Source organism: Primulina tabacum, chromosome 1 (assembly GCF_025594145.1).
Source record: "Primulina tabacum isolate GXHZ01 chromosome 1, ASM2559414v2, whole genome shotgun sequence".
NCBI lineage: Eukaryota > Viridiplantae > Streptophyta > Magnoliopsida > Lamiales > Gesneriaceae > Primulina > Primulina tabacum.
The window spans coordinates 58,397,406-58,421,653 of NC_134550.1; the positions used below are offsets into that span (position 1 = coordinate 58,397,406).

General features: G+C 35.5%; 3 protein-coding genes across 8 annotated transcripts; 2 read left to right on the forward strand and 1 right to left on the reverse strand.

Moving 5' to 3' along the window:
* The first annotated feature begins 710 nt into the window (after positions 1-710).
* LOC142554907 (uncharacterized) lies at positions 711-11,054 on the forward strand. 2 transcript variants are annotated; one of them, XM_075665526.1, is made up of 17 exons: positions 712-1,160; positions 2,188-2,903; positions 3,767-4,444; positions 4,535-4,951; positions 5,614-5,724; positions 5,824-5,895; positions 6,110-6,190; positions 6,325-6,359; positions 6,491-6,578; positions 6,652-6,804; positions 7,481-7,678; positions 8,007-8,086; positions 8,171-8,240; positions 8,321-8,422; positions 8,820-8,925; positions 9,392-9,479; positions 10,530-11,054. In XM_075665526.1, exons 1-17 carry the CDS (start codon positions 791-793, stop codon positions 10,717-10,719), a joined length of 3,555 nt encoding a protein of 1,184 aa, XP_075521641.1. In that variant the 5' UTR covers positions 712-790; the 3' UTR covers positions 10,720-11,054. The 2 variants fall into 2 exon arrangements, with proteins under 2 accessions (XP_075521640.1, XP_075521641.1); XM_075665525.1 differs by having other exon boundaries at positions 711-1,160; positions 3,767-4,951.
* Positions 11,055-12,038: 984 nt separating this feature from the next.
* On the forward strand, positions 12,039-20,231 carry LOC142554931 (zinc finger protein CONSTANS-LIKE 9-like). 5 transcript variants are annotated; one of them, XM_075665541.1, is made up of 5 exons: positions 12,039-12,273; positions 13,258-13,959; positions 14,510-14,701; positions 15,420-15,682; positions 19,412-20,231. In XM_075665541.1, exons 2-5 carry the CDS (start codon positions 13,387-13,389, stop codon positions 19,542-19,544), a joined length of 1,161 nt encoding a protein of 386 aa, XP_075521656.1. In that variant the 5' UTR covers positions 12,039-12,273; positions 13,258-13,386; the 3' UTR covers positions 19,545-20,231. The 5 variants fall into 5 exon arrangements, with proteins under 5 accessions (XP_075521656.1, XP_075521677.1, XP_075521662.1 ...); XM_075665547.1 differs by having other exon boundaries at positions 12,072-12,273; positions 13,253-13,959; XM_075665562.1 differs by having other exon boundaries at positions 12,070-13,959; positions 14,549-14,701.
* A 452-nt stretch (positions 20,232-20,683) lies between these two features.
* LOC142554960 (uncharacterized) lies at positions 20,684-23,005 on the reverse strand. Its single transcript, XM_075665572.1, has 2 exons — positions 22,896-23,005; positions 20,684-22,571 (listed from the first exon to the last, which is right to left on the reverse strand). Exon 2 carries the CDS (start codon positions 21,903-21,905, stop codon positions 21,129-21,131), a length of 777 nt encoding a protein of 258 aa, XP_075521687.1. The 5' UTR covers positions 21,906-22,571; positions 22,896-23,005; the 3' UTR covers positions 20,684-21,128.
* Between the last annotated feature and the right edge of the window lie 1,243 nt (positions 23,006-24,248).

Sequence of the window (24,248 nt, forward strand, 5' to 3'; positions counted from 1 at the left end):
ATATGTATAACCATATTATTTGATTGATTGAAAATTCAGAGTGAACGTACAAAATTATGAAGAACAAAAATAACGTACAAGGAGTTTTAACTTATTTTAATTTTAAAATAGAGTATGTTCATGGTGAAATATAAAAAATTTATAATTTTACGTGAAAATTAAATGGACATAATTTGTTATAAAAATTGTACGGAGACCGTTTGAATCAACTAAAAATTCAACGAGATCATGGTATCTAATATATCAATGGTCAAAATGATTTGTTGTTAAAATTGTTAGAAAGAAAAATTATGTCATATTTCATGTCGGTTATATTAATTCAGACGTTATTTATGTTAATTGAATATTGCAATGTCGAGTTGGATGAAACGAATAGAGTAGCTGACAACGTCCTGTTAATATAGATAAAATTCGAACTATTCTAGTCGACTTGAAATATAACTTTTAATAATATGAGTTTTCTTTCTAATCAATATACTAGCGGATCATTTTGATTACTGACTATGAGCAACTAATCATATTTTTAGCTGACGGAGAGAGTGTTTGATAAAAAATAAAGATTAATTCGTCTATTTAATTTTAAAAAGAGAACTATTTTAATGTATCTTATATTTAGAATGAAATAGAAATTTCGAGAGGGTTTTTCATCGATTAATGAATTCTGGAGGGGCTAATCGGGAATTTAAATTGCAATCAAAAATTTTTTTTTTCCCTCCAACCACTTCGGTTTTTAAAATGTGGATAAAACCCTAGCTCCAAAATCGAATGCCAAACGTGTCGACCACAGGGGATGGATTCCAAGGAAGAAGCTACAGCTGAGGGTTACCGCCACTTCACCACGACGGATAATTCCGGCGGAAGCACCACCACAATGGCTCTGCAGAGGAAGAGGGCACGGAGAGTCAGTTTTGCAGAGATGACTTCTGTTCATTTCTTCGATCGAGATGAAGAAGATAACGAAACCCCCCTGTCTAAAGCTGCAAAAATGGACAGCGTTTCGTCCAATGAACTGTATTTTGGACTGGAATTGGAACAATCTAAGGAAATTGATGGCGAGGATATTGATGTTGAAGAAATGGAAATGCCAAGATCATTTTTGCGACCGTTGGGGTCACCTTCCCCTGGAGGGAGCACCATTGGTTCTGCTTCGTCCAATGACGGCAAGTTTCAACATGACCTTGATTGTGGTGGCTATTTATGGTTTTCGACTTTGTATAATCAGTACTGATACTTCCATGTTGACGAGGATATGAAATTCTTATAAACAACTAGGCTATTTGCACGTACATTAGATGATTCAGTGAACTGCACATAGGACGGGAGGCATTTATTAATGGGCATTTCCTTATTTCCAATGGTTACATTCAGACAAAAAAATTACCATTACACTAGAAAACATACAGTTTTAAGATAGAGTCTGTTTAAATTTACTTTTCAACTCTTATAATTGCATTGGAATTCAGAAAGTATGCTTTTTTCAGCTGAACCATAACTTTTTCCATCCCAAATTTCGATGCGCTAGTAACTCTTGTACCCTTGGAAGACTTGAGTTTAAGTTATAAGTTTGGTGGGTTTTTTAGTTGTTGTACGTACTTGTGTATCAAAAAGGCGTTTTTGAAACTCGGCGTGTTCGAATTCCGATTGCTTTTACACTCCGATTTTGGCAGTTACTGTCTGAATAACGACGATGTGCAAGTAGAACAATTTGTAAAGGTCATATGAAGGATTTCTTGCTCATTATTTACTTGGCTTTAGTCTATGCTGCTTCGTTGGTAGAAAACATGATACACTGATATTTTGACTTATATCCTCTTGATTTTACTAGGCGTGTACAGATGTTACAGTTATTTTCCGATATTTGAATCAGTAAAACTTTTAGATGTTGAAATGCCAAACATGCATAAAGGCATCAAGGTTTTGTTGGGAAAACGAGCAAGTTGTCAAAGTGAAGCACATAATTACATACTTCTCGGCATAAATTGATCATGATGGGTAATCTCCAGAAATAAACCCATTTGGCAAAAGAATGAGGATATTTTTTAGGCTTTACTTTCCTTGTTCCTGTCTAGCAATATCTCTAAAGACATCACATACTTCTTTACTTTCCTTATTCCTGTCCAGTTTTCATTATTGTTCACCACTTCTGAATATGTAATTAACTTATGTTTTTTACTTTTATTATAGCAGAAGATAATTTCTTTGGGCCCGTATCCGCCAGTTTTATAAGGCCTGGGCGGTTGTCTGATTCTGCAGCTTCAGATGATACTCATGATGTTACAATGGATTCAACTGCTTTTTCCATGCATTACCGTAGCCTTGCTAGATCAGATTCAGGAGGAGAATTAAAAACCCCGACAGTAGGTCAACTGCGTTTTGAGGATAAAACACCTGTGAATGCAAATGTAGAAAGCTCCATGGTATTCTCTTCTCTAAAAAAGCTAAGGCCCAAATCTTCTTCACCGATATCAAAATTAAGCGGTAGTCACAATTCCAATGAAATGAGCCTAGTAGTAGAAAACCTTAACCGATATGACTATGAGAAACTATCACCAGGATTGGATGCACTTTTGGCCGAAAGTAAGAAAAATTTACTTTCTGTAACTGCACATGATGATGTAACCGCTTCAAAATCACCTAAAAAGGCTGAAAATGAGTCTTTATCATCACCCAATCATGGGGATAACAGTGTGAGCTTGAGCAATTATGCAAGGAAAGAGCAAGGTGTGACTTGTTCTCATGATAAGGCAAATGGGGATGTATCTGATGTTAGCAGCAAATTGGATGAGGAAGATGGCATTCTTGGAAGCTTTTCTCATAAAAAACTCCTGCCCAATGCATTCGATGTTACAGCTAGTTGCTCATCTGATTATAGACCGAATTCATCACCATATCAATTGAGTAAAGTAATTATTTATCCCATGGCACCATGCCTAGGTGTTCTACAACTTCACTGGCTGCAAGTGTTCGCTTTTCTTGTTTCTTGCATGCTTTCTTGTTCATCTATGTTTCATGTTTTATCTCTTTCTTCATCTAATCATCTTGGAGCTTACACTTGTGGTAAGTTTGAGAGATTTGACATTCTCTTTATTCTAGATGTATAATAGTGGTTTATATCCTATTTGAATGTTGTCAGACTTATCCATCCAAGAAAATCATTTTTATTATCAAGAATATTTCATGTGGTATGTTGTGCATATAGAATTAGGGTAAAATTATTTGGTAAAATGCTATAACTTATAAGGTTATCATTAGATGTCTTCTGGAGATGCTCGTATTTAGCCAATCCATTGCGCTTGTTTATTACTTCATACAGCATTAACAATTTTGAATTATATCGTTTAAGAAGACCGTGTTTCCTGTCCTATATATTTTCACAAGCCTTTTGATATATTTAGACTTCATGAAATCTTATGGAGCTGTAGCTATTATCTCATCTTCTTGAGAAAATGAATGTGCTCGAAGCCTAATATTTTATCTAAACTTTCACCTCTATTTCTGACATATTCATCTATAACTTATAGTCATACACTAAAAATAAGATTTTAAGTTTCCATAATTTTTTTTACTTTAATTGATTCTTGTATCAGTATAAGGATTCTATATTTATGAATACTTTCAAAAGTCACGAGTAATTTGATTGGATTATTCTGTTAATATGGCATGTAAACTTTTTTTTGTGTTTTTCCTCAATTGTGATGGTCTTGGAACTTTAGTGAAAATGAGCCACAAATATTCACCTCTATTGGTTGTCATTTGATGTCCACAGGATGAGTATGAATCCCCATTGGTATTGTCTAAATCTCCTGTCAAACAGCAAATGCTTCTAACGGCTGCTTCTCCATGTAACGATCTCAAAATGGCGAGTTCTTTGCAAGAAAATCCAGATTCCTTTTTGACAATTGAAAACATAGGACATCAAGATATGGAGACTCCAATTCAACGAAGCATCTCCAAACTGGAATCAATGGAGAAATCTTCGTTTTGTTCTGCCTTCAGTGCCCGAGTGGATAATACCATGATCAAGACCCTGGAGTTTGTAAAATCCCCTCTTGATATTGTTTCATACAAAAATTGTGATATTTTTAAAAGTGATCTCATGAAGGATATTGTGACTCAAGAAGACCTCACAAATGCTTATCAAAGTAAAGAATTAAAAAATTCCTCAAGCTTGGATAATGACCAGGTAGAGAGTTTTAACCATTTTGGTGATGAAAATCATTTGGAAAAACATTTTGGCTATGTAACCAGTATGAAATCCCCAACTAGCGTGAGTGCCTGGAAGCTTTCTTCAGTTTTACAATATGGACAAACTGCTGGAAGTAATTCGAAGCACGGTGTGTTCACAAAAAAGTCAAGTGAAGATGTATTAATGACCAAAACTGAGTCTTTATTGGCTGAAATTGCTTATAGCATAGAAGGCAGAGCAATTGTGACTCCAAGCAAGGTTGTTTCTTCTCGTGGAAAAATTTTGGTTAATAATTTTTTAGCTTCTCAAGGTCATCAATTTAATCGTTCTAAAGATTTAATGCTTCAGAATCAGCTCAAACAATTTATGGATTTTGACAAAGATCGAGGTTTTGCTCCAGTGGAAAATCTTGTTGATCCAAATCTGTCAGCAGAAACTGGTAAGGTAGATGTTGTTGCCTTGGGAGTGAAGGCATTGTCAAACTTGCCTTCTTTTGAAGTCAACCACTCCAAACTATTGATTGGGATGGAAGTAACAGATGGCAGAAATATTGATATTTATAACAACGAGAATTTTGGAAGCACTGGTAACTTCACTATTCTTGGTAAAGATAGTAAATCTCGAACCATGCTTCCTAAGACTCCAGACAGAGGTATAAAAAATAGCACAAACACCTCTAGATTTGCAAATAACCTTGCTGGTGAAGAATTCAGAGCTACTTCTGGTGGAACCTGTTCTTCATCGCCTAGTGTGAACTTAAATGAGGTAAATTTGCTGGATCTGACATTTTGGAATTTTTCTTCATATGTAGCTTGATACCCATGCACATTTTTTTTACCTTGGTGTGTAGCAAATCATGGTTGATTTGTGCCTAGTATTGTATATTCCACAAGGCTTGATTGTTTTTATACAATATATAATATTCTATGCCGTGTTTGCTTTGATTGATTTGAAATGTTTTGGTCAAAACATTTAAAATTCATTTTTAAATCAATTGCATTTGTTTGGATAACTTTGGAGTCTTTGAATTTTTAAATTCCTTATATACCATTTTAAGTTGGTTTCTTAATTATTATTTTAAATTCTCCTTTATCAAAATAATTTGAAATCCATTTTTTAAATCCTTTCATCGATCCAAATCCACCAACAAACCACAACCTAAGGACCTTGTCTGCCTGTAGACTTTGTCTTGGTGTCCTTTTCTATCACTCTGATTGTATTGTATCAACCAGCCTGAATTAATGGTTTTATTCAATGTTAGTATTTATTAGAACCATTTATAAGACAACTTTAAACCACTATATAGCATACTGCCTCCTAAATCCATTTAGACAAATAGTAGGTTGGAAAACTTATCTGCACACGAGAGAAACATTAAAAAACTTTCTTGGGAGACACATCATAAAAGTGGAACGATCATAATGCAGAGAAACCTCAAGTGTCAGAGAGGCCAGAGTAATGATCTAGAAACACTGAAGTATCCTAACGATTGTGACATGGAAACAACGATAGGCCGAGAGAGGAAGCATTGGACTAATGTATGTATGCTTCATTTGTTATTTCTTCGCCATTTAACTTTCTAAGCATTCTTGGCGGCCTAATACTTTTCTTCTTATGATCTGAGTTCTCAACTGCAGATATTTTCTAAATTCTCCGAGGATTCTAAACATTTTATTTTTGAATCAGACTGTGAGTTTAATTTCAAGATGGTATGCCTCTCGGTTTTCCTTTTTCTCGTAACGGTCAAAATCGGAGAATCTTTCCTTTGTTCGTATCCACTATGAAATAATGACATGCTTCAATGTACATACTTTTGAGGCATGGGATAAAAGTTTAATTGGTTTATTCTTCGCCGTTGCACTCTCTTCCTAGTTTTTGATGCTATTTGTCTTTTGTTTTATTTCCTTTTTTGCCAAATTACAGTTTGACGTGCTCGGAGATTTATTGGTTCACCTGAAAAAGTCAAAATTATATGATACGTTGTTCGCTGATGCCGCTCCCAAGGTCTTTTACCAATAATAGAAAAAAAAACACTTGATTGTAAATACAAAATATTTCCTTCTTTATATTTGTGTGTGTATTTGGACAATAATTCCTCACCAACAACTCACTGAATTCCTCTGTTTTTAATTCTTTAGAGTACATCTGCTCTCCATGACCTCCAAATCGAGAGGCAAGTTTTATTTTTTGTCACCATGTTGCTAGAAAAAAGCAGGCCTTTTTTCCTCTACTTGGTAATTCTTTTACTCTTGTTTTCTGATATACCTCTGAAAATATATGATGGTTAAATTGTTGCTGATGCAGAGTAGCTGAAACAAATATAATGTTATCGCAAATTGTACTAGAGAAGGCAAAATTACAGCTGAACAATTTAAAGAGGGAGACTCTGTTGGTATGTTTGTATTTGTTTCAGTTTAATTAATGCCTTATTAATTGCTGCTAATCAAGTTACTTTTTGTATACAGAAAAGGTTACAACTGTTAAGTTCAAGAATACAGGAGTCACAATTAATAAGAACAGATCTGTCCTCATGTTCAACTGAGATATCCACCTCTGATATCCGAATTCATGCTGTTGGCTACCAGTCAGTTTCTGTATATCCGAATGAAGCGAATGAGGTGATGGGTCTGATTTGTGCATTTAGATGAAATTTGTCTGTTGGATGTTTCTTCTCTGCCCCAATTTATTGAGTGAACATTGTTGGTGGTTTCATTAAAGCATTTTCCATTCTCTTGTTTTTACGCGTACAGTCTTTCAGTTGGTTTCTCACATCCATAGTAGTAACGATGACATAACATATTTGATGTATGATGTTTTACACTTTTACTTTGTAATTAATTAACTGTCATGTTTGAGATTGGTAAATGAGAGGCATATTTTTTCAGGAATGCAATTGACATTGCCCTTGGCATATTCTTATTTTTTATAAATGACATCCAAGAGACCAAGACCTCTTGTGTCAACTTCTCGATGTACTAATTGTTACGAGAGCACTAAATTCTTTGCAGCAAAACAATTTTCCCTCCCTGGTTGTCCTAGACATCGCCAATGCTTAAAACAACTATGACCAACTATTGCATACTTAAACTTAAGTTGTTTTCTTCTCAATTGTTGCAAATGTCGGAAAACTCTACATGCTGGGTTTTCATTCTTGAGGTGTTATCCATGCGCCTCTCTGTTTATGTTTCTGATATCTTGTTTTATAATAAGTTTTATAATTATACACCACATATTATGTTAAGCTACCTAAATTTTGGTAGCTCAGCTTCTAAATAATTCTTGTGTTTTGTTTAGCGCTGGGTTTGCCACAAAAAATTGGCTGTGATGAGGAGTGTCTTAGAAGCTTTGGAGAGAAAAATTTCAAACTTGAACAGAAATTTCCATGCATCTTGCAAGATTAGAACTGAGCCAGGATGTGGTGACACCATTGCTTTAGTTAATGAACATTTTACGAAAAGGGCTTATTGCAGGTTTGCTCGTCAAGATATGCAGGTGTGAACTTTTGCAATGTGAACTTTTGCTGTTAATAGTAGCTTCAATTTGATCTTAGTTACAACTGTTGCATGTCAATCTACTTCTAACATGGTAGTGGGGTTCAATGGTGAGTTTGGGGGTCTTAGAGACAAAACTGTTTGGGAGACTGCAACATTAACATAGGTAGACTTTCTTGCAAGAACTTGATAACTTGGATTTATAATATTATGCCAATTATGTTATTGACATCCCTCATCTTAAAAGACAAAATAGAGAAAAAAAGACATTAGCCATTAATTACTGCTGCCTGCTGTTGCTTACAGATCTTTTCCTGTTCTTTTTCCAGATGTGGGTGGTTCATAGTGTGGACAGCACGGACAATTGGCACAATATTGTCCTCGACTACCTTGGCCTTGTTGTCCAGAGGTTTCTAAGATTTTATACAGATGTGCCTTTTGTTCGCTTTTTTTTGTACACTCTTGGCATGGATTTTGATATTTGATGTTACAGTATAAAAGTTGTTGGTCCTACAACAAGCACATCATTTTCATTTGAAGCCAATGATACTAACTTGATGAAGGTAAATCTGTTTTGGCTTCAACCGGACTTTCTTTGACTTGTATTTCTGTTGTCGCAACATGAATGTCTTTCTGCTTTTAGAATTTTCCAAATATGGATGCTTGCACGGCAGTTAAATTTTTGTGTAATGCCGAGATCAAGTGCAAATATGCTGGTTCTAAAACTCTGGTTCGAGAAATACAAGTAAGTGACATTATGCATATTAGCATCTTGAAGAATTCCTATAATGACATTTTTGCATATGAAAACTCGAGGTAAAACAATTAAGAAGGGGAATAAAATCCAAAGTCTATGTTACTGATATATTGTCTCAAGGATATATTAATGTGTTATCATAACTTTAAACCTGACACATGCTGTTTAATTGTGTGAATTTGAATTTTAAACTGGCCTATACGTAACTTAATCTTCGAAATCCATCTTCGACTGATTATTCTTCACAGATATTGTTGTGCTGCTTGATATGACTCTGAATTGCTCGACTTTCTAAAATATCAACCTGAATTCCTCTGAACCTGGTCTTGAAGTTTTCCCTGAGATTATTCTTCTCATTCACATTCTTGCCCTGCTAATTGAGCAGGTGACCAGTTCACTTTTAGGTACCTTGCTAGATGTGTTTGAAGAGGTACAGCTAGCACAAATCGAGTTCCAGAATTTGACAGAGTCAAGTTTTTGTTCACCATCTGGTACTTAGTTTCCTTCTACATACTCTGTTCAGATATGGCTTATAATGTAATTGATTCTAAACTTTTATTTGTGACATCTGTTGGCTTACGATAGGAACTATACTACATGAAAGTTAATAATTAAAGTTTCCTTCTACATACTCTGTTCAGATATGGCTTATAATGTAATTGATTCTAAACTTTTATTTGTGACATCTGTTGGCTTACGATAGGAACTATGCTACATGAAAGTTAATAATTAATAACCTTGCTATCTGATACTCGAGCATTTTGCTTTGACTATCAAATATTTTTTTTTTGGAATTTTGACATCACTTCCCTGATTATATTGCTTCAGTTGATGCATGAAATGATTAAGAATGCATCATAGCAATTGATTATTTTTCTGTGAATTTGTCCATTAGATATGTTGAATTATGACCATTGTGTGCCTCAAAATGAACATGTATGCAAATTCTGAATGCAGTTGAGCAGCTTGTTCTGAAGCTTTGTTTCTATAGTTTCATCGCCGAGAGGAAGGTGGTCCTGGAGCTTGACATGTCTTGCTTGAAAAGGTTAGTTACTTTTGTCCCCCCACCCCACCCCTCTCTCTTGCCAGTTGGAATTATCTGAGGCATGAACAAATATGCATTAGCATCCGTAAGAGGTTCAGCTGGATGCTCTATTGGTTTTTGTTTAAAATGGTTCAACAATCGACATCTTATTCCGTAGAAATAAAATTTTATCGAGGGCCACACATTCTACTAAAATATATATGTTGCAGGAACATGATAAACACATTTCCTCGTGATCAAACACCACTTAATATCACACTAGTCAGTTAGTGTAAGGTTCTGTCTTTTCTGTTGTGGTTAGTTTGAGATACAAAATTTGAATTATTCATATGGCTTTCATGCCTAGTCAATTAAGGCATCCGCTTCAATCTATTTGAATTTTGTTACGGATTCAATTGTTATTGGGCTTAGATATAAACGGGCCCAGGAGTCACAAGCCTTAGAAAAGTCCTGAGGGAAGAAAATAAAAATGTTATGGGAGATACTTGTTATGCATTCTGTTATTTTGTTTCCTTGAGTGTGGTTACTAGCTCTGTGGTAAAGAGAGTGTATCTCTTTGTCCAGAGGATTTCCTCTGGGATAGTCATTCTCTTTGTATGAAGTCCTATTCAGTTTTCTTTCTTCCTATCCTTTGTTCCTGCGTTGATAAATGAATATCAATTTTAGGTGCAACAAGTTTACTATTTCTATCTACTACTTTCACAGAGAATTTTATGGGTTGAGATTGAAACGTTCTCAAACCATCTTAAACTCGCTGGCTTAAGTTATCTTCAATCAATTCCAGTTTTATCTGATTTGTTCTTTTGGCCTATTGATGTGTATCCACACATCCATTTTAACCCTCACAAATTGCAGCCACACAAAGCTTCATTTTCAATTTTAAGTGACTGCTCGGAGCTTTGAAAATTGACACCAAACTTATCATTAGAGAAAGATTCATGGCATTATCTTTAATGTTTAATTTTGTCTGGCAATAATTCGGATGAACTCATTTTACACGACTGTACCTACACTCGATTTAAAAACTGAGTTGGTTTTGTGACACTGCAGGGGAATCTATCCTTCGGATATTCTTCCATTCCAAATTGCACTGCCTCCTGATGTGCAGAAATGTTCGTCGTCAGAATCAATCTTAGATGAGATTAAAGATGCACTCAAGAATCTTAAAACAGGGTACATGAGAATTTTACGGCTTTGCAGTTGTGTGTCACAGGTGGTTCAAGCTGCTTCAAGCGCATAAAAACACGAGAAAGTGAAATGAATGTCTGATTGAAAGGAGGTATATATTCCCTTCGTTGCATATGTTTGTGTCGGCAAAGAAAAGTTTCCGACGAGATGGAAAAGAATGTTTCAAAGTTATTTTTCTATCGTGAGGAAATTTTTTAGAATGTAGCGGCAAAGGAATTGCCAGTTTACTGCTGCATGGTTTTCTAACATCTGCAATACAACACATTATTGTGTTCTGTGTCATGTAATGTTAGTTCGGCCAAACGCTGGAAAGCTTTGCTATTCATTGTAAAAATTTATTTGGAATTAAGTTTCGGAATTGGCGGGACACATAAGAGTCCCAACAAATTATTTTGCAAAATAGTGTGTAAAACTAAAGATTAATTTGGAATTATTTTATAAAAAAATAAAATATTTTAGTATCAATTAAGAGAGAAAAAAAGGATTTCACTAGCATTTCGGCGCATATATGCTGCATAAGGTTTTGTAGATAGAATGCTCTTTTATGGGGGTATAAACATTAAAATTTATTTGAGATACTGTCAATAATAATCTCAAGGAAATGTTAACACTTTTTGGGTGTTTTTGGAGAAATATGTTTTTAATAAAAAATTGTGTTGAGAATATGTTGGTTTTTTTTTTAAATGCGTAGTTTTCTTCAATAAATGCATATATTGGATTTTTTTTTTGATATTCATATATTGGATTATTTAATTGTTCCTTTCTAGGTAAATATTTCGTTTGCTTTTGCGGGTAGATTGAAGAATCTCAGATGTCTCATCGATGTCGTCAAGACAATTATTAATTAATTCGTCATCTCTATAAATATGACATCAAAGATGTTTTTATGTATTTTAATTTATCACCCAAATTACGTGTTCTTTTATTTTTAAAATCTGATATAACATAATTATGACAATTCGTGTAGTGTTTATAAATGTGACATCAAAGAATTTCAGGTTTATTTTCATTTTTTGGTACAATTACAAAATTCTTATCTAAAATAAACTTTCAAATAAAGAATTTTTTGTGAAAGAAAAATCAAAGTTTTCAACATTAACATTTTGCATGCAAATTGCAATATGTTTACATAATTATATATCATAAAATATTTTTTTTCATTTTATATATATCTTCCTTCACCGCTGTTTTATTTGTTTAAATTATTTTACAGTGTTCAGTTATGTGACCCAAACTCAAAACGTAATTAACAGTAAAATAACTAAGTTTTTAACATTTAAATTCCAAATTTATTTGCTGACCCTTATTTATTTCTTCATGATGATGAAAAGGATGGGACAAGGACCCCACATGCCCACCCCTCCTCCTCTTATCCCCACTCCCATTTCCTCTCTCCCCTGCACTTTTTATGATATAATAATAATTAGTTGTAAGGATTCCAACACAAACCCCAAAAAATATGGAAAATCTACTAAAAAGTTCCGATCTTTTTCAGTTAGTTAGTGTTCTGCGAGTGTGTACCTAATGGGAAGCGTCCTCTGCATTTTTTCTTCTGTGTTATGATGATGATTCCTCTATGTATTGGCAGCGGTTGCTGTTAAATCGGGTACTTTTATTTCTTTCTGGATAATGGGTTAGCTTTATTCTTTCCGGTTTTTTCTGAAAGGATTCTTCCCGTTTTTAGATATCTGATTCTTTGTGGGATTTGTGTTGTGTTTTATAAAATTTCATTTATCTCGTGTCTATATGAGATACGGGGAAATAAATCTGGGATAAATTCAGCTGATAAGTACAGTTTAGTGATTTTTGCGTTTTCTTGAATTGTTGGATTTTGTTTTCTCAGAGCTGTATATGCTTTGTGTTGAATCTCGAGCTGAATACCCAAAGTTCCGTCTTGTGGTTATGTTCAATTTCTTTCTTCTTTCTTTTTTCATCCCTCTTCTGCAATTCTTACCCTTTAAGTTTAGACGATTTCTTTTCTTTTTTTTAATCATGCATCAATGGCAAATTTCAAAAGCATTTCATGTTAGCTCGTAATCTAAGTCAGGTAATACTTTTGCTTTAACGCGGTTTAGGTTGCGTGAAAATTTCTCTTTTTACTCCGTTTGTTCATTCCCAAAATATGGTGGATTTTTATTGTAAAATATATATATATGATGAATTTTGTAGTGCCTTTTCCTTTCTCTTTTTTGTCCGAATGGATTACCTGTTATTCTTTTGGCTCTCTGAGAGATTTTTATATTGTTGTTCATAGCGGTACGTGATGGCAAAGAACAGTTAAATATGTGGGGTGAAATCCATTATAAATTGATGTGTAGTAATGAAAAATCTCATATTTCTACAGAAAAAGATTTAGTGTTAGGGGCAACTACAGTCTCCTTGTAACCCCTTCCCTCTGAAACTGATAAAAAGTCTTGCGATTGTACCCGTCTTGTTCTTCCAGGCTTTGGCAATAATATTCTGCATACTATTTGCATGATCGCACCATTGGTTTCAAAGTAGTTTGTCATAACTTAGAAAATATTTTTTTCTCATAGATGTTGGAATCTGATATCTTGTAAATGTTATTTTCTTTGTGCCTCTAGTGCAGTTTCTTTTCCAAGAAGAGGTACTGAAATTTATAATTTTTGGCCCACTAAAAGTGTGAGCTGTGAATTTAAGGAAGAGAGTTTAGAATACTCAGATACAGGCAAAAAAAAAAACTTTGATTTATCAGAATATGGGTTATCTTTGTGATTTCTGTGGGGAACAAAGATCGTTTGTATATTGTCGGTCTGATGCGGCTTGTTTATGTTTATCATGTGACCGAAATGTTCATTCTGCTAATGCTCTCTCGAGACGTCACTCAAGGACACTTGTGTGCGAAAGATGCAATTCTCAGCCGGCTTCTGTTAGATGTATTGAGGAAAATATATCTCTTTGCCAAAATTGTGATTGGATGGAGCATGTTGGCTCCAATACTAGTCATGTGCATAGAATACAAGCGGTAAATTGTTATTCTGGCTGCCCTTCAGCTACAGAACTTTCAGCAATTTGGTGGTTTCTTTTAGATTCAACCAACGAGAAGAAAACGGGTTATATGAGCATTACTGATAACAAGCCAAAGGATTTCTTAGGTCCCCAGCAAAAGGACAACATTCGAGATGCATCCCTTGAGGCAGAGGATAGCTGTCTGCATACTGAGGATCTTGATAAATCAGTAACTCAAATGGATTCACTATCACCTTTTCTTGACCCCAAGACACATAATATGGTCCAGGCACCTGGAGTTTCTCAGTCTGCTTTGCCAAAGGTAACTAAATCCTCATTATTGTTTCTTATTTTTAACTGCTGTTTTTCTGATCTGCTTTTGTGACCTTATGCATACGAGTGAGATACGAGATTCGAGAAGAATTAAGGTATGCGTACAATTACATGTTCTCATTACCTTACTTGAGTGCTGCATGCAATCAGAAGAAACTTAACATCGCACTTGTCTGAAAAAAAACCATATAACTTATATATAGATTTGTCTATCGTAGATATATGGATCCTTAAAATCGAATATTCAGTTCTGTGTTATCTCTGTTTGTCTGCGAATCTCGCAAATGTCCATTGAAAATGAAAGATTTTAAGCTGCTAATATTACTGGCACAAGATCAAACTCCTTGTATTAGCATGGAGCTTGAGCACATGCCAAATTAGTTGAGGGGTAACTGGAGAGTGGGGAAGTATTTGATGGTGAAAGCCACAATAAAATAAAATTTACTATAGGCTAAGTCATTATTTTTGAGAAACAAAGGGTGTTAAGGTATTGTTTACACACATGAAATACTGGAAAAAACTTTTCCTTTCACCCGCAGGTTTTCTTACCTGAAACAAAGGGACCTGATGCATTTCAGGACAATAGTTTCTACGATGATTTTAATGTGGACGAGGCCGACATAAATATTGAGAACTATGAAGAACTCTTTGGTGTAACTCTTAATGATCCAGAACAGCTTTTTGATGACGAGGAACTTTTTGGGACAAAGGCCATGTCTTACACTGCTGAGGTAATCCCACAAATCAGAATAGTGTTATATCATTTTCTTGTTATTGTATTGCCTAAATCCCTGTGATTTTTTAAAGGCAAACTTTTTGTTAATCAGTAAATAAAGTGAGAAACAAAAAATAGTACTGATACAGTGAGTAATACCCAAAAAAACTTCAATGAATCAAACAAATTATCACCCTACAAAATCAGGATCAGGATACATCAGATACATTCAACAATATGCAAGAGTTATAATTTTATGAACTTAGTGGACAATCTGAGGTTCTTCATTGTCAAATATTTTCCTGTTCCAAGCTGTCCAAATGCAATAGACCAAGCTTAATAGGGCCAAGATTCTTTTTTGATGATACGAGGAGACCGTCAAAATTCCTTCCCGTACCAATTAAAATGCAATCCAAGCTTGGATTTTAGATCTATGAATAGCCTGCCAATTGTGAATTAATGCCTAATTTAAGCACTAAATCCATAGTCAGAGAACATTATGTCCAACAATTCATCAGCTAAGTAATAGAAAATAATGGTTATTCTTGTCTGCAGAAAATTAAACTTCTAATGCTTCTTCTTTTATCTTGATATGGTGGCTGGCAACTGATTTGTTGACAATCTTCACCCGTTAAATTATTGTTTTATGATCCTTGAAGAATTTCCCTTCCGTTGATAACATTTTGGTATCATATCATTCGCTACTAAAATTAATATTTCTTGATACATAATAGGAATCATATGTTGGAGGGGTAAATGTTACACTAACAGCGTGTAGCAATGCAGCATCTATTGATTCAGTGATAAGCTGTAAGACTGAAACCAATGTATGTTTTGCCGGAGAGATCAGTGCAACAGATTATCAAGATTGTGGAGCTTCCTCATCACAAATCATGGGAGAACCACCATGGTGCCCTCTGGTTTCAGAAAGTTCGCTGCCTTCCTCTAGCAGGATTGATGCTGTCATGCGTTACAAGGAGAAGAAGAAGACAAGAAAGTAAGAATTCATTTAATTATCACCTCCAAATTGTTGTGTAAGGAATTTCTCTAGCAACTTGGTCTGATATTTTTTGTCAAATGAGGATCAAATATATACTAGTCGCCAGCGACACCTATTATGTAGACATGACATAATGGTGTCAAAGTTGAGTGTTAAACAGAAACTTCAGAAACTAATTGTTATGAAGGATAAAAAGTGACATGCATGGGAACCACCTGTTAAACTGTAGTAGCCACCTTTAAATTTCATTGTGTGACCAGTGGACTCATCGTGACTTGTTTATAAATTATAAAATTCGCTACTCAATTCAGCGTGTAACGAGGTTTATAATGTTATATAATTAATTTCTCTAGGAACTTGGATTGATAATTTTCGTGAAAAGAAGATGTATATGAAATAGTTGTCCATAATGTTCATCAAGAAGATTCTTAGTTGCATGAGTTTGTGGATATGGGGAGTAAATGTGCAAGGTGAACTTTTAGCACATCTATTTTTTAGAAAATGTTATCTTAATCCACCGATTATTTTCATTAGTCTTATCTTGTTCTTTTTGATAGATAATAAATCGGAATACTTTCCAAGGATCTCTATTCCTTGCACAATGTGGACGAAGTTATGCTTTTTATAATGGCCCGAAAATTCATGTTTGAAAATTTGCGGAAAAATTTTACTTATAAATCAAGTTTAATGTTCAAAAATCGCAGCGGAAGAAATTATTGTTCGCAAAATAACAAGTTTAAAGTAAACCAACAACTGATAAACTGTTTGAGCATAAAAATGGCAAGTGCTGTAAATGAGGTCCTCGGGTTCCACTACTGCCGACCCAAGCTAGCTCATTGGTCCCCGCCCTCGGCCCCGACATCATCAGTACCTACAACAATCAAGTCCAGTGAGTCTAAAGACTCAGCTATGCATATATCGTAAATAGCTAGTAAATAATATAGTAAAATTGCATGGGAGTAAAAATATCATGTCATGAGGAATAACGTGAAATAACTTGTCATGAGCAATTATAATACGTGCATAACTGACTGAAAATCATAAGTGAAATGTTTGCTCCTTGGAGCCCTGTAATGAAATAACATGTAATAATTTTCTGGTGAGATTATGGTCTACGCAAGTGGCCCCTGCACTGAACTGAACTGACCGGTAACTGGCGACCGGGTGAAATAATGAACGTCTGATCAGACTAATGCCACAGTATACTGGGTGGTACATAACTGAACTGACCGGTAACTGGCGACCGGATAATACAATGCTCCCATGATAGTGAAATGGCCACAAGCAATATCGCATAAATCTCAAAAATGAATATTTTATATTTTTATGCTCGTAATATAATTAACTGGCATAATGAAATATCATGTATTATTTTCCCACGTGGATTGGATCGTTCCCAGGCTCGCTGCGACCTAAATTTATCATGAAAAATATGCAAATGAATTTTCTTGACCAAACTTTGTAATTGAATCCAAAAACGAGACAATTACGCCCAACGACTTCGTATTTAATCATGACTCCGTGCCAACCCGAACCAACACTGAACCATCATTTAGTCATGATTAAAATACACCTAAAATGATGAAATAATGCTCCAAAGGTGATGCAAGTCGAAATTTTGGTGAATGGAGGCCAAAACATGAAACGCTCTTTCGAGAGTCAATTTGGCACATCGCACCGTAATTTCTCGTACGACCTCTAAAATGATCCGAATCACGAACGGCCAAAAACATGACCTTCCTAACTCGATGAGGCACTGTCCAGTCCAAGGCCATAGGCTAAAAGCCAACCAAGAACTCAAACGAGCCATTGAACCGAAGCAGCAAGTTGCTGTCCACAAAATACAGCAGCTGTGCTTTGGTTTCCTTGCGTCGTTTGCGAGGCTAATGGCCATTGGGGCTTGAACCACCGACCAAAACCTCTTACCAACATCCTAAGGAATGATTTGAACCATGGCTAAGGGCCCTAGGCCAGCCACAATTCGCACCACACCCGAAACCAACCGAAAGTCCGACCCGAGAGCACCCTTGCATGCGTGTGGGGTTTTGCTTCGTTTGCTGTCTCGTCTCGTTCCAGTGGCCATTTGATTGACCATGGCACGATCTAGACATCCAGAGGTATGGTATGAACCGTGGCTAAGGGCCATAGGCCAACCAAGATCCACATCATTCCACAAAACCGAATGTTACACTTGCTGTAAAATGAGAAGGCCGAAGGGGGAAGGGGCTGTTCTTGTGCTTTGATTTAAAAACCGATGCAACCATGGACCAAGCCTCAAAAAGGCGACTTGGTCACGTCTTAGACATGTCAAGGAGGGATTCTAACCATGGCTACAGCCCCTAGGGCAGCCAAGATCAGAAACCACACCTTAGGCAAGGAAACAAGAATCGAATCATGCAAAAATCTGCACTATGGGAGTTGCTGTCCATTTCGTCTTGCTTGCGGCGAAGGGACTACAACCGATGGACCAGCACCTCCCTGACACACCCTAGTTCATGTTTAAAAGCAGCCTTGAGCCCTGGAAATCGAGCCATATCCTGAACCATCAAAAACATACCAAACCATGAAGGCATACGAGAAACCGAAAAATTTTGTACATAAGTTTTCGAAATGAGCTTGATAAAATTTCGGTTTTGGCTATCAAACCATGATCATGTAATGTTTAAAAATCATAATACGACTTGATTGAAGAGTCAATAAAAATATAAACATGCCTGGTTTCGTTTTGAAAAAGAAAACGAACGAAACGCAACGACGCGGCGCGGAGGAGACGGAGCGTTTTTCTTTCTTGCTTGCTACTCGATTTTTCCCTCTTGTTATTAGCTATGAGGCTCACGTTTTTCTACTCTGAAATGCTCTCAGTTTCGGTGATGGGGGAGGGGAAATGGTGGTTAGGATAGTGAGGGGAAGGGGTTGCAATATAAGTGGGATGGCAAGACCAAGTCTCCTCTCTTTTGAATTTTGAATTTGATTGATATCAAATGATTGTTGGAGGGATCATATGACCGAATCCTACATGTTATACAAGGCTAGGATGTTGATCTAATATTAATTAATTAAGGGTGATTAATAATTGAAAAGATTATCATGCTAAGGGATGACAAGGAAAGGGTCAAAGGTGAGTTGGCAAAGGATTATGGTCTCACTATGGGGTGGCCGAAAATTTGAAATAAAAATGAAGGGAAATATTGTTTAGTTAGTAAATTTTTAAACCTTAAGAGCCTTACCTATCCTTTAAATAATTTAAGGAATTAACACCAAAAATTATGGAACCTAAATGAACTTATTTCCTACTTACCTCAAGTAACTTAAATAATTCATTAAACCTCCTTTTAACTTAAATCAACTTATTAGCTAGTTAAAATAAACTCTGGGAATGATTTCTTAAATCTTAAATTCTATCTCAAAACTCCAACTCCAGTCCGGCCTTACTGAATTAACTGAAAAAATAAAAATTTAAACTACTGCATAAAATAATTAACTTTAAGGAAAAACATTTAAATACTCGTGCAATAAAATCATTTTAATTTAAAATACTAGAATTATGCATGGCTTATACGTAGTCTAATTTACGGGTTCTACACTTTTGGTCCCATACAATTCCGTGTTCTTGTTTTTTGCAATGAAGTTTGACCTTTAGTACCTTGTGACTCCTTACTTCCCATGTCCAAGAATGAAGTTTTTATTAACTTTCTCCTGTATCAATTTGTTACTTGGATGGCATAGCAGATTTGAGAAGAAAGTAAGATATGCATCTCGCAAGGCAAGAGCTGATGTAAGAAGAAGAGAAAAGGGACGTTTCATCAAGGCTGGTGATGCTTATGATTATGATCCATTGATACCAAGCCGAAGCTACTGATTTTAACCAGTCAAAGAAGAAGACAAGCAAACACTGAAAGTAGTTTGTCGTTCATAGGATGAAATGCACTGATGTCCCCTTTCAATAACAAATTTTCTGTCAGAGGTTGATTTGTTACAAACAAACGAAGATGCAGGAAAGGTACTAACTTCTCTATTTCTCCCACAAAATTGTGCACACGTTACCTGTGGAAAGCCGGGAAGATGGAGTTCTAACCACCTAGTCTAGATTATTATTATCTGTGACGAAATCTATGTATATGCAAATGTGCCGTGTATCACAAACTTTCAAGCATGACTTGTGGCAGTCAGATCTCATTTCTAGAGGCATAAAGTTTTTGCCATCTCCTGTTCAACCATGACTGGTTTTCTTGGGTCCGATATATTATTCAAGTTTCTTCTTGATTACCATGGCATCTCTAAAAAGATTTGATATTGGTCTGATCATCACTGAAGCCTGTTCATGGAAGTTGGATACCGTCTAAAAGATGAGAAGCCATGTCAAAAAACAGAAGCTTTACTATTTTGTATATTTTACTGCTTGAATACAGTTTTGAAAGGTGTCAATCTGGGAAAACTGAATTGTTCATTTCAATTATTTTTGTGTAAATGCAAGTATCCATTCACATTGAGATCGCTTAATTAATTTGTATCATTCACATTTTCTTGAATCTATGCTCTTTAGATGGCTCTGTGTAGGTTGCTTGTTTGTCCAAGTACAGATTCATCGTTTTGATTCTTGTGCTGTTCATTTGTGTTAAATTCTTCCGTCCTTTAGTTTCTGGATATCACAAACATGGCACGATAGGGTTGCAAAATAAAAATCAAGCACTAATATCAGTACCTTAGAAAATGTAATGAACCAGCCGGTTCAGAAATTTAGATCAAAGGAAATCGACTAAATAGATGTTGAGTGATTAAAGAAATTGACTTGAAGAAAGGTAGTGGTTATAATCGGATTGCTTTTCGGGAGGTTATTTTCTTCCCTAGGAAGAAAATATGTTTGGTTTCATTTTCCAATACTTCTTTCCTAGAATTTTTTTATCACCTTATTTAATTTATTCACCATTTTCAACAAGACACCAATAAGGTAAAAGTAATTATGAATCATTCAATGATTAAATATATACGAGTCTTTCCACCCAGTTCTAGTTAAATGGATTTCAATTTACTTGATTTTGACATCACCAAATCAGAAATTTATTTTACCACATGACTTCTAAAGCCAAAAACCACCCCTTTAAAAAAAATAAATAAATAAACAGAACGGAACACATCCTACAGACAGTTTTGCGTAAACAGACCCCTGTCCTTTTCAAATCCTCCAAAGTCCCCCTCTGGATTTACATAGCAGCTCAAAGGTGTTGTCCTTTGTATATCAAAGTGTGCGTTTTCCTGTAAGCTACCATTTTTCCATTTACTCTTGTATACTTATGTCTGAGCTGTTAAAGATTATTCTCCCAAGATAGATGCAGCAAACAAAGTGTTCTTTGTCTTAAAATCAAAGAAGTGAATTTGACAGCAAATATTCAGTGTGCAGTAAACCAGTACATGAAACAATATCTAAACTTTTTGTGTGTACGGATTAGTTACACGTATTGATACCATTCTTGCAGTCTATGGTAAGATCATTGAATGTCTCGATATGCCTTTTTCCCCTCGAAAGTACCTCAGATTCAACAGAAATCTTCATGAAATCATCAAATTCAACAGGCTTTCCATGGTTGAGCTTCAACATCTCGGCATACCAGTCGCTATTGACATCCCAGAGATCTTTATGTTCATCAAGAAAATGTGTCGAATATCTACTCTTCAAAGGATCAAAGAACGACTTTTTCCTTTCATCTGTTGAAATGTAAAGTTCCCTTCCATCTTCAATCTTGTTTTTCAAAGTTGCAAGAAGAGATACCGGCGAAGTATCTTTATCAAGATTCGGCCATAACTCCTTGTTTTTCACTTTCGCCCCTCGCTCGACATGAACAGCATCATAATCCCATTTCATTCTTGCTCCAATAGCCGAAGCCACATCCAACAAGGGTCTTGACTTCCAAATCACACTCCATGGTCTTTCAATGACAGAAGAGGCTTCACCCTCACAAACTTGGAACCAATTATTACTCGATCGTACATTTCCAAACTTTCTCATTATTAAAGTATCCTTCACTCGCGCTAGCTTCATAGGTGTAACCTTGGAATGATTCTCCACAAAATGAAGCGTTAATCCATCTTTTTGTTGCAACATGTTCCAGTCTGACCAGAACTCAGCCTGGTCAACCACGGATGCCGAATCCAACAAGTGCTCAAAATCAAAGTAAAATCTGAAATCTTTGCCTTCCTCATCTTGACCAGATGACGTATACATCTTAGACACATATGCTAAGGTTCATAACTAAGGTTCGATTCAAATACTGTGCCTCCCCTAGCATACACAAGAAACTCCATAAATACTGATCCATGCTCTTGCACCTATCCTTGCCACCTGAATAAACCAAATACTTGCCATGGCTAAATGAATCCTTTGATCCCATCTCTTAAAAAGTATCATTCACAATTTCCCCAGCCTCCGGCAGCACAATAGGATTAGCCTCCACCCATTTGCTCATCTTCTTTCTAGCATTCTCACCCGAACGATAATCCCCAATGCCCACCAAGCTAAACGTGCAATTCTCTAATCTTATAAGCTCAAAACTCCGATAATCGTTGTAAAATGCGGTGGCATTTGCTTCCTTAAGCGTATACCTCCACGCCATATGACAAGTACTATCATTATTCCCTTTCACTGGCTTCCCAAACCGGTAGAATTGAAGTCTTTAAGATTCTCCATTGCAGACCTCATTAATAAGATAAACAAATTGGGATCGCCACAATCAATGGGCTCATCGGCTTTTCCTCCACAATCAGGAACCACAGAATCGATTTCACCTCCGGAATCTGACCCGTATTTGGCCAAGAAACCCACATCATTCCCCACAAGAGCATCGTCTGAGTTAAGAATGGCATCCTTGGTGGGTGTGAAGAAATTTGTGATCTTTGAGAAAGGGTGAAACAACTGGTTATTGGGCGTGTAAGATACAGCAATTACAGTGAAAACCAAAACCCCAATAGCAAATAAAGTGAAACAGAGTTGCTTCATCAAAGCTAATGCATTTGGTCCAAGCTTCTCTCGCCTGAAACTTCTATCCCTAGATAGATTTACTGACGACTGACCAATCATTTTTCATAAACCCCCTTAAGTTCCGATGACCCAAAAATAACAGAGGGAAAATTAAAACCACAGATTTAAAAAGAGTAAAACTGGTATGAAATTTGGCCAAAAGATTTTCCAAAATATGGAGAAAGAAAAGAGATAAACCTGGGGTTTGACCGATCTTGAAGCTGAAGCTGAAGCTGAAGCGGAAGCCGAAGCTGAGCTATAAATACATATATATCTGTATCTCTTACCTCATGCGCTGCGTAGAAAAGTACAACGTAACGAGGGAGCTGGGGTGATCGTTTTTGTGTCTTGTTTGGTAATCATTAAATTATTATCATTCCTTATTTATTGATATTTCGAATTCAAAAGTATAGTTTTCCAATGTCATACATCGGAAAATATTCGGCAAGACTGGTATCATTTAACGTGTAAAGATATCAGAGTATTTGCCGTGCAATAGTTGAGTCGTAAAACTTAAACTTCTATTCTCTAAATAAAATGAATATAATGATTAGTAGAGTCGAATCCACAAATACAAAAGTCGTCAAACTTAAATTTATGTTCTCTAAGTAAAAGGGATATAATGGTGAGTAGAGTTGAATCCGCATATATCTATTTTTTTTTGAGAAAAGATAATTAAAAGAGGATTTGTTCGATAAAAACTAAATAAAATATTAGAACTAATTTAACATTAATTGTATCGCATCCGTTAACTCTTACAATGAGATTTATGTCATGTCAAAAGTAACCGAACAATAATTTTATTATGAAATTCTATTCGTGACGTAGATTTCATTAGTTACACAATTAATTTGAATTATTTATGTATTTCAAATAGATACACAACTCATTTTTTCACAAATTTTTTTGACAGAACGGATCCCACTAAATTTCGAGTATAAATCAGGTCATCTCTGTGTTTAAGTTTTAACGTGTCAAGTCGGATATTTGTCTTTAACAATTTTAACTGATCCACTAGGACTCAACCCGTTGTCATCCATGATCATAATGACTCTAAAATCATAAATTCCTCATTTTTAATTGTTCGAAATACAAGTCTGAACCATGAGGGAGAGTTTCTTGGGGTGAACAAAATTTACAAGTACAATATATTAAAAAAGGCGGTGAAAAATCACAAAGTTAGGTCTAGATTAATAGCACTGTGCTTGCTAGATTCAGATACTTGGTTGCTGCCAATCGCTTGTGTTTCCACATTTACCCTCAGAATTCCACGTGCGGCGCCTTGAGTGTCCTGCGCCCAAGTTTTATTTTGCCTTGTTAGGTTTGGTTTTTTTTTACTAAGAACGAAGTTCAATTTATCTTCCAAAATTATAAAAAAACAAAATTATCTCTTTTTTAAAAAAATAAATAAATTTAAATTTCGATAATAATTTATTTGACATAGGCTACAGTAATAACTTTATTTACTCAAATCGAAATCGAACATAAATTGTATAGTACTCTCACGGATGGATTTATTTCCTTGAGACGTTTCGATTCGATACATGAAAT

What these genes read in the sequence shown, in the direction of transcription:
- LOC142554907 (XM_075665525.1), top strand. Translation starts at nt 791, where the DNA reads ATGGATTCCAAGGAAGAAGCTACAGCTGAGGGTTACCGCCACTTCACC. An exon ending in TTCTGCTTCGTCCAATGACG is followed by an intron (nt 1,161 to 2,187) that starts GCAAGTTTCAAC and finishes TTATTATAGCAG; the next exon opens with AAGATAATTTCTTTGGGCCC. An exon ending in AGAGGAAGCATTGGACTAAT is followed by an intron (nt 5,725 to 5,823) that starts GTATGTATGCTT and finishes TCTCAACTGCAG; the next exon opens with ATATTTTCTAAATTCTCCGA.
- LOC142554931 (XM_075665541.1), top strand. Translation starts at nt 13,387, where the DNA reads ATGGGTTATCTTTGTGATTTCTGTGGGGAACAAAGATCGTTTGTATAT. An exon ending in CTCAGTCTGCTTTGCCAAAG is followed by an intron (nt 13,960 to 14,509) that starts GTAACTAAATCC and finishes TTTCACCCGCAG; the next exon opens with GTTTTCTTACCTGAAACAAA. An exon ending in CCATGTCTTACACTGCTGAG is followed by an intron (nt 14,702 to 15,419) that starts GTAATCCCACAA and finishes GATACATAATAG; the next exon opens with GAATCATATGTTGGAGGGGT.
- LOC142554960 (XM_075665572.1), bottom strand. Translation starts at nt 21,905, where the DNA reads ATGTATACGTCATCTGGTCAAGATGAGGAAGGCAAAGATTTCAGATTT.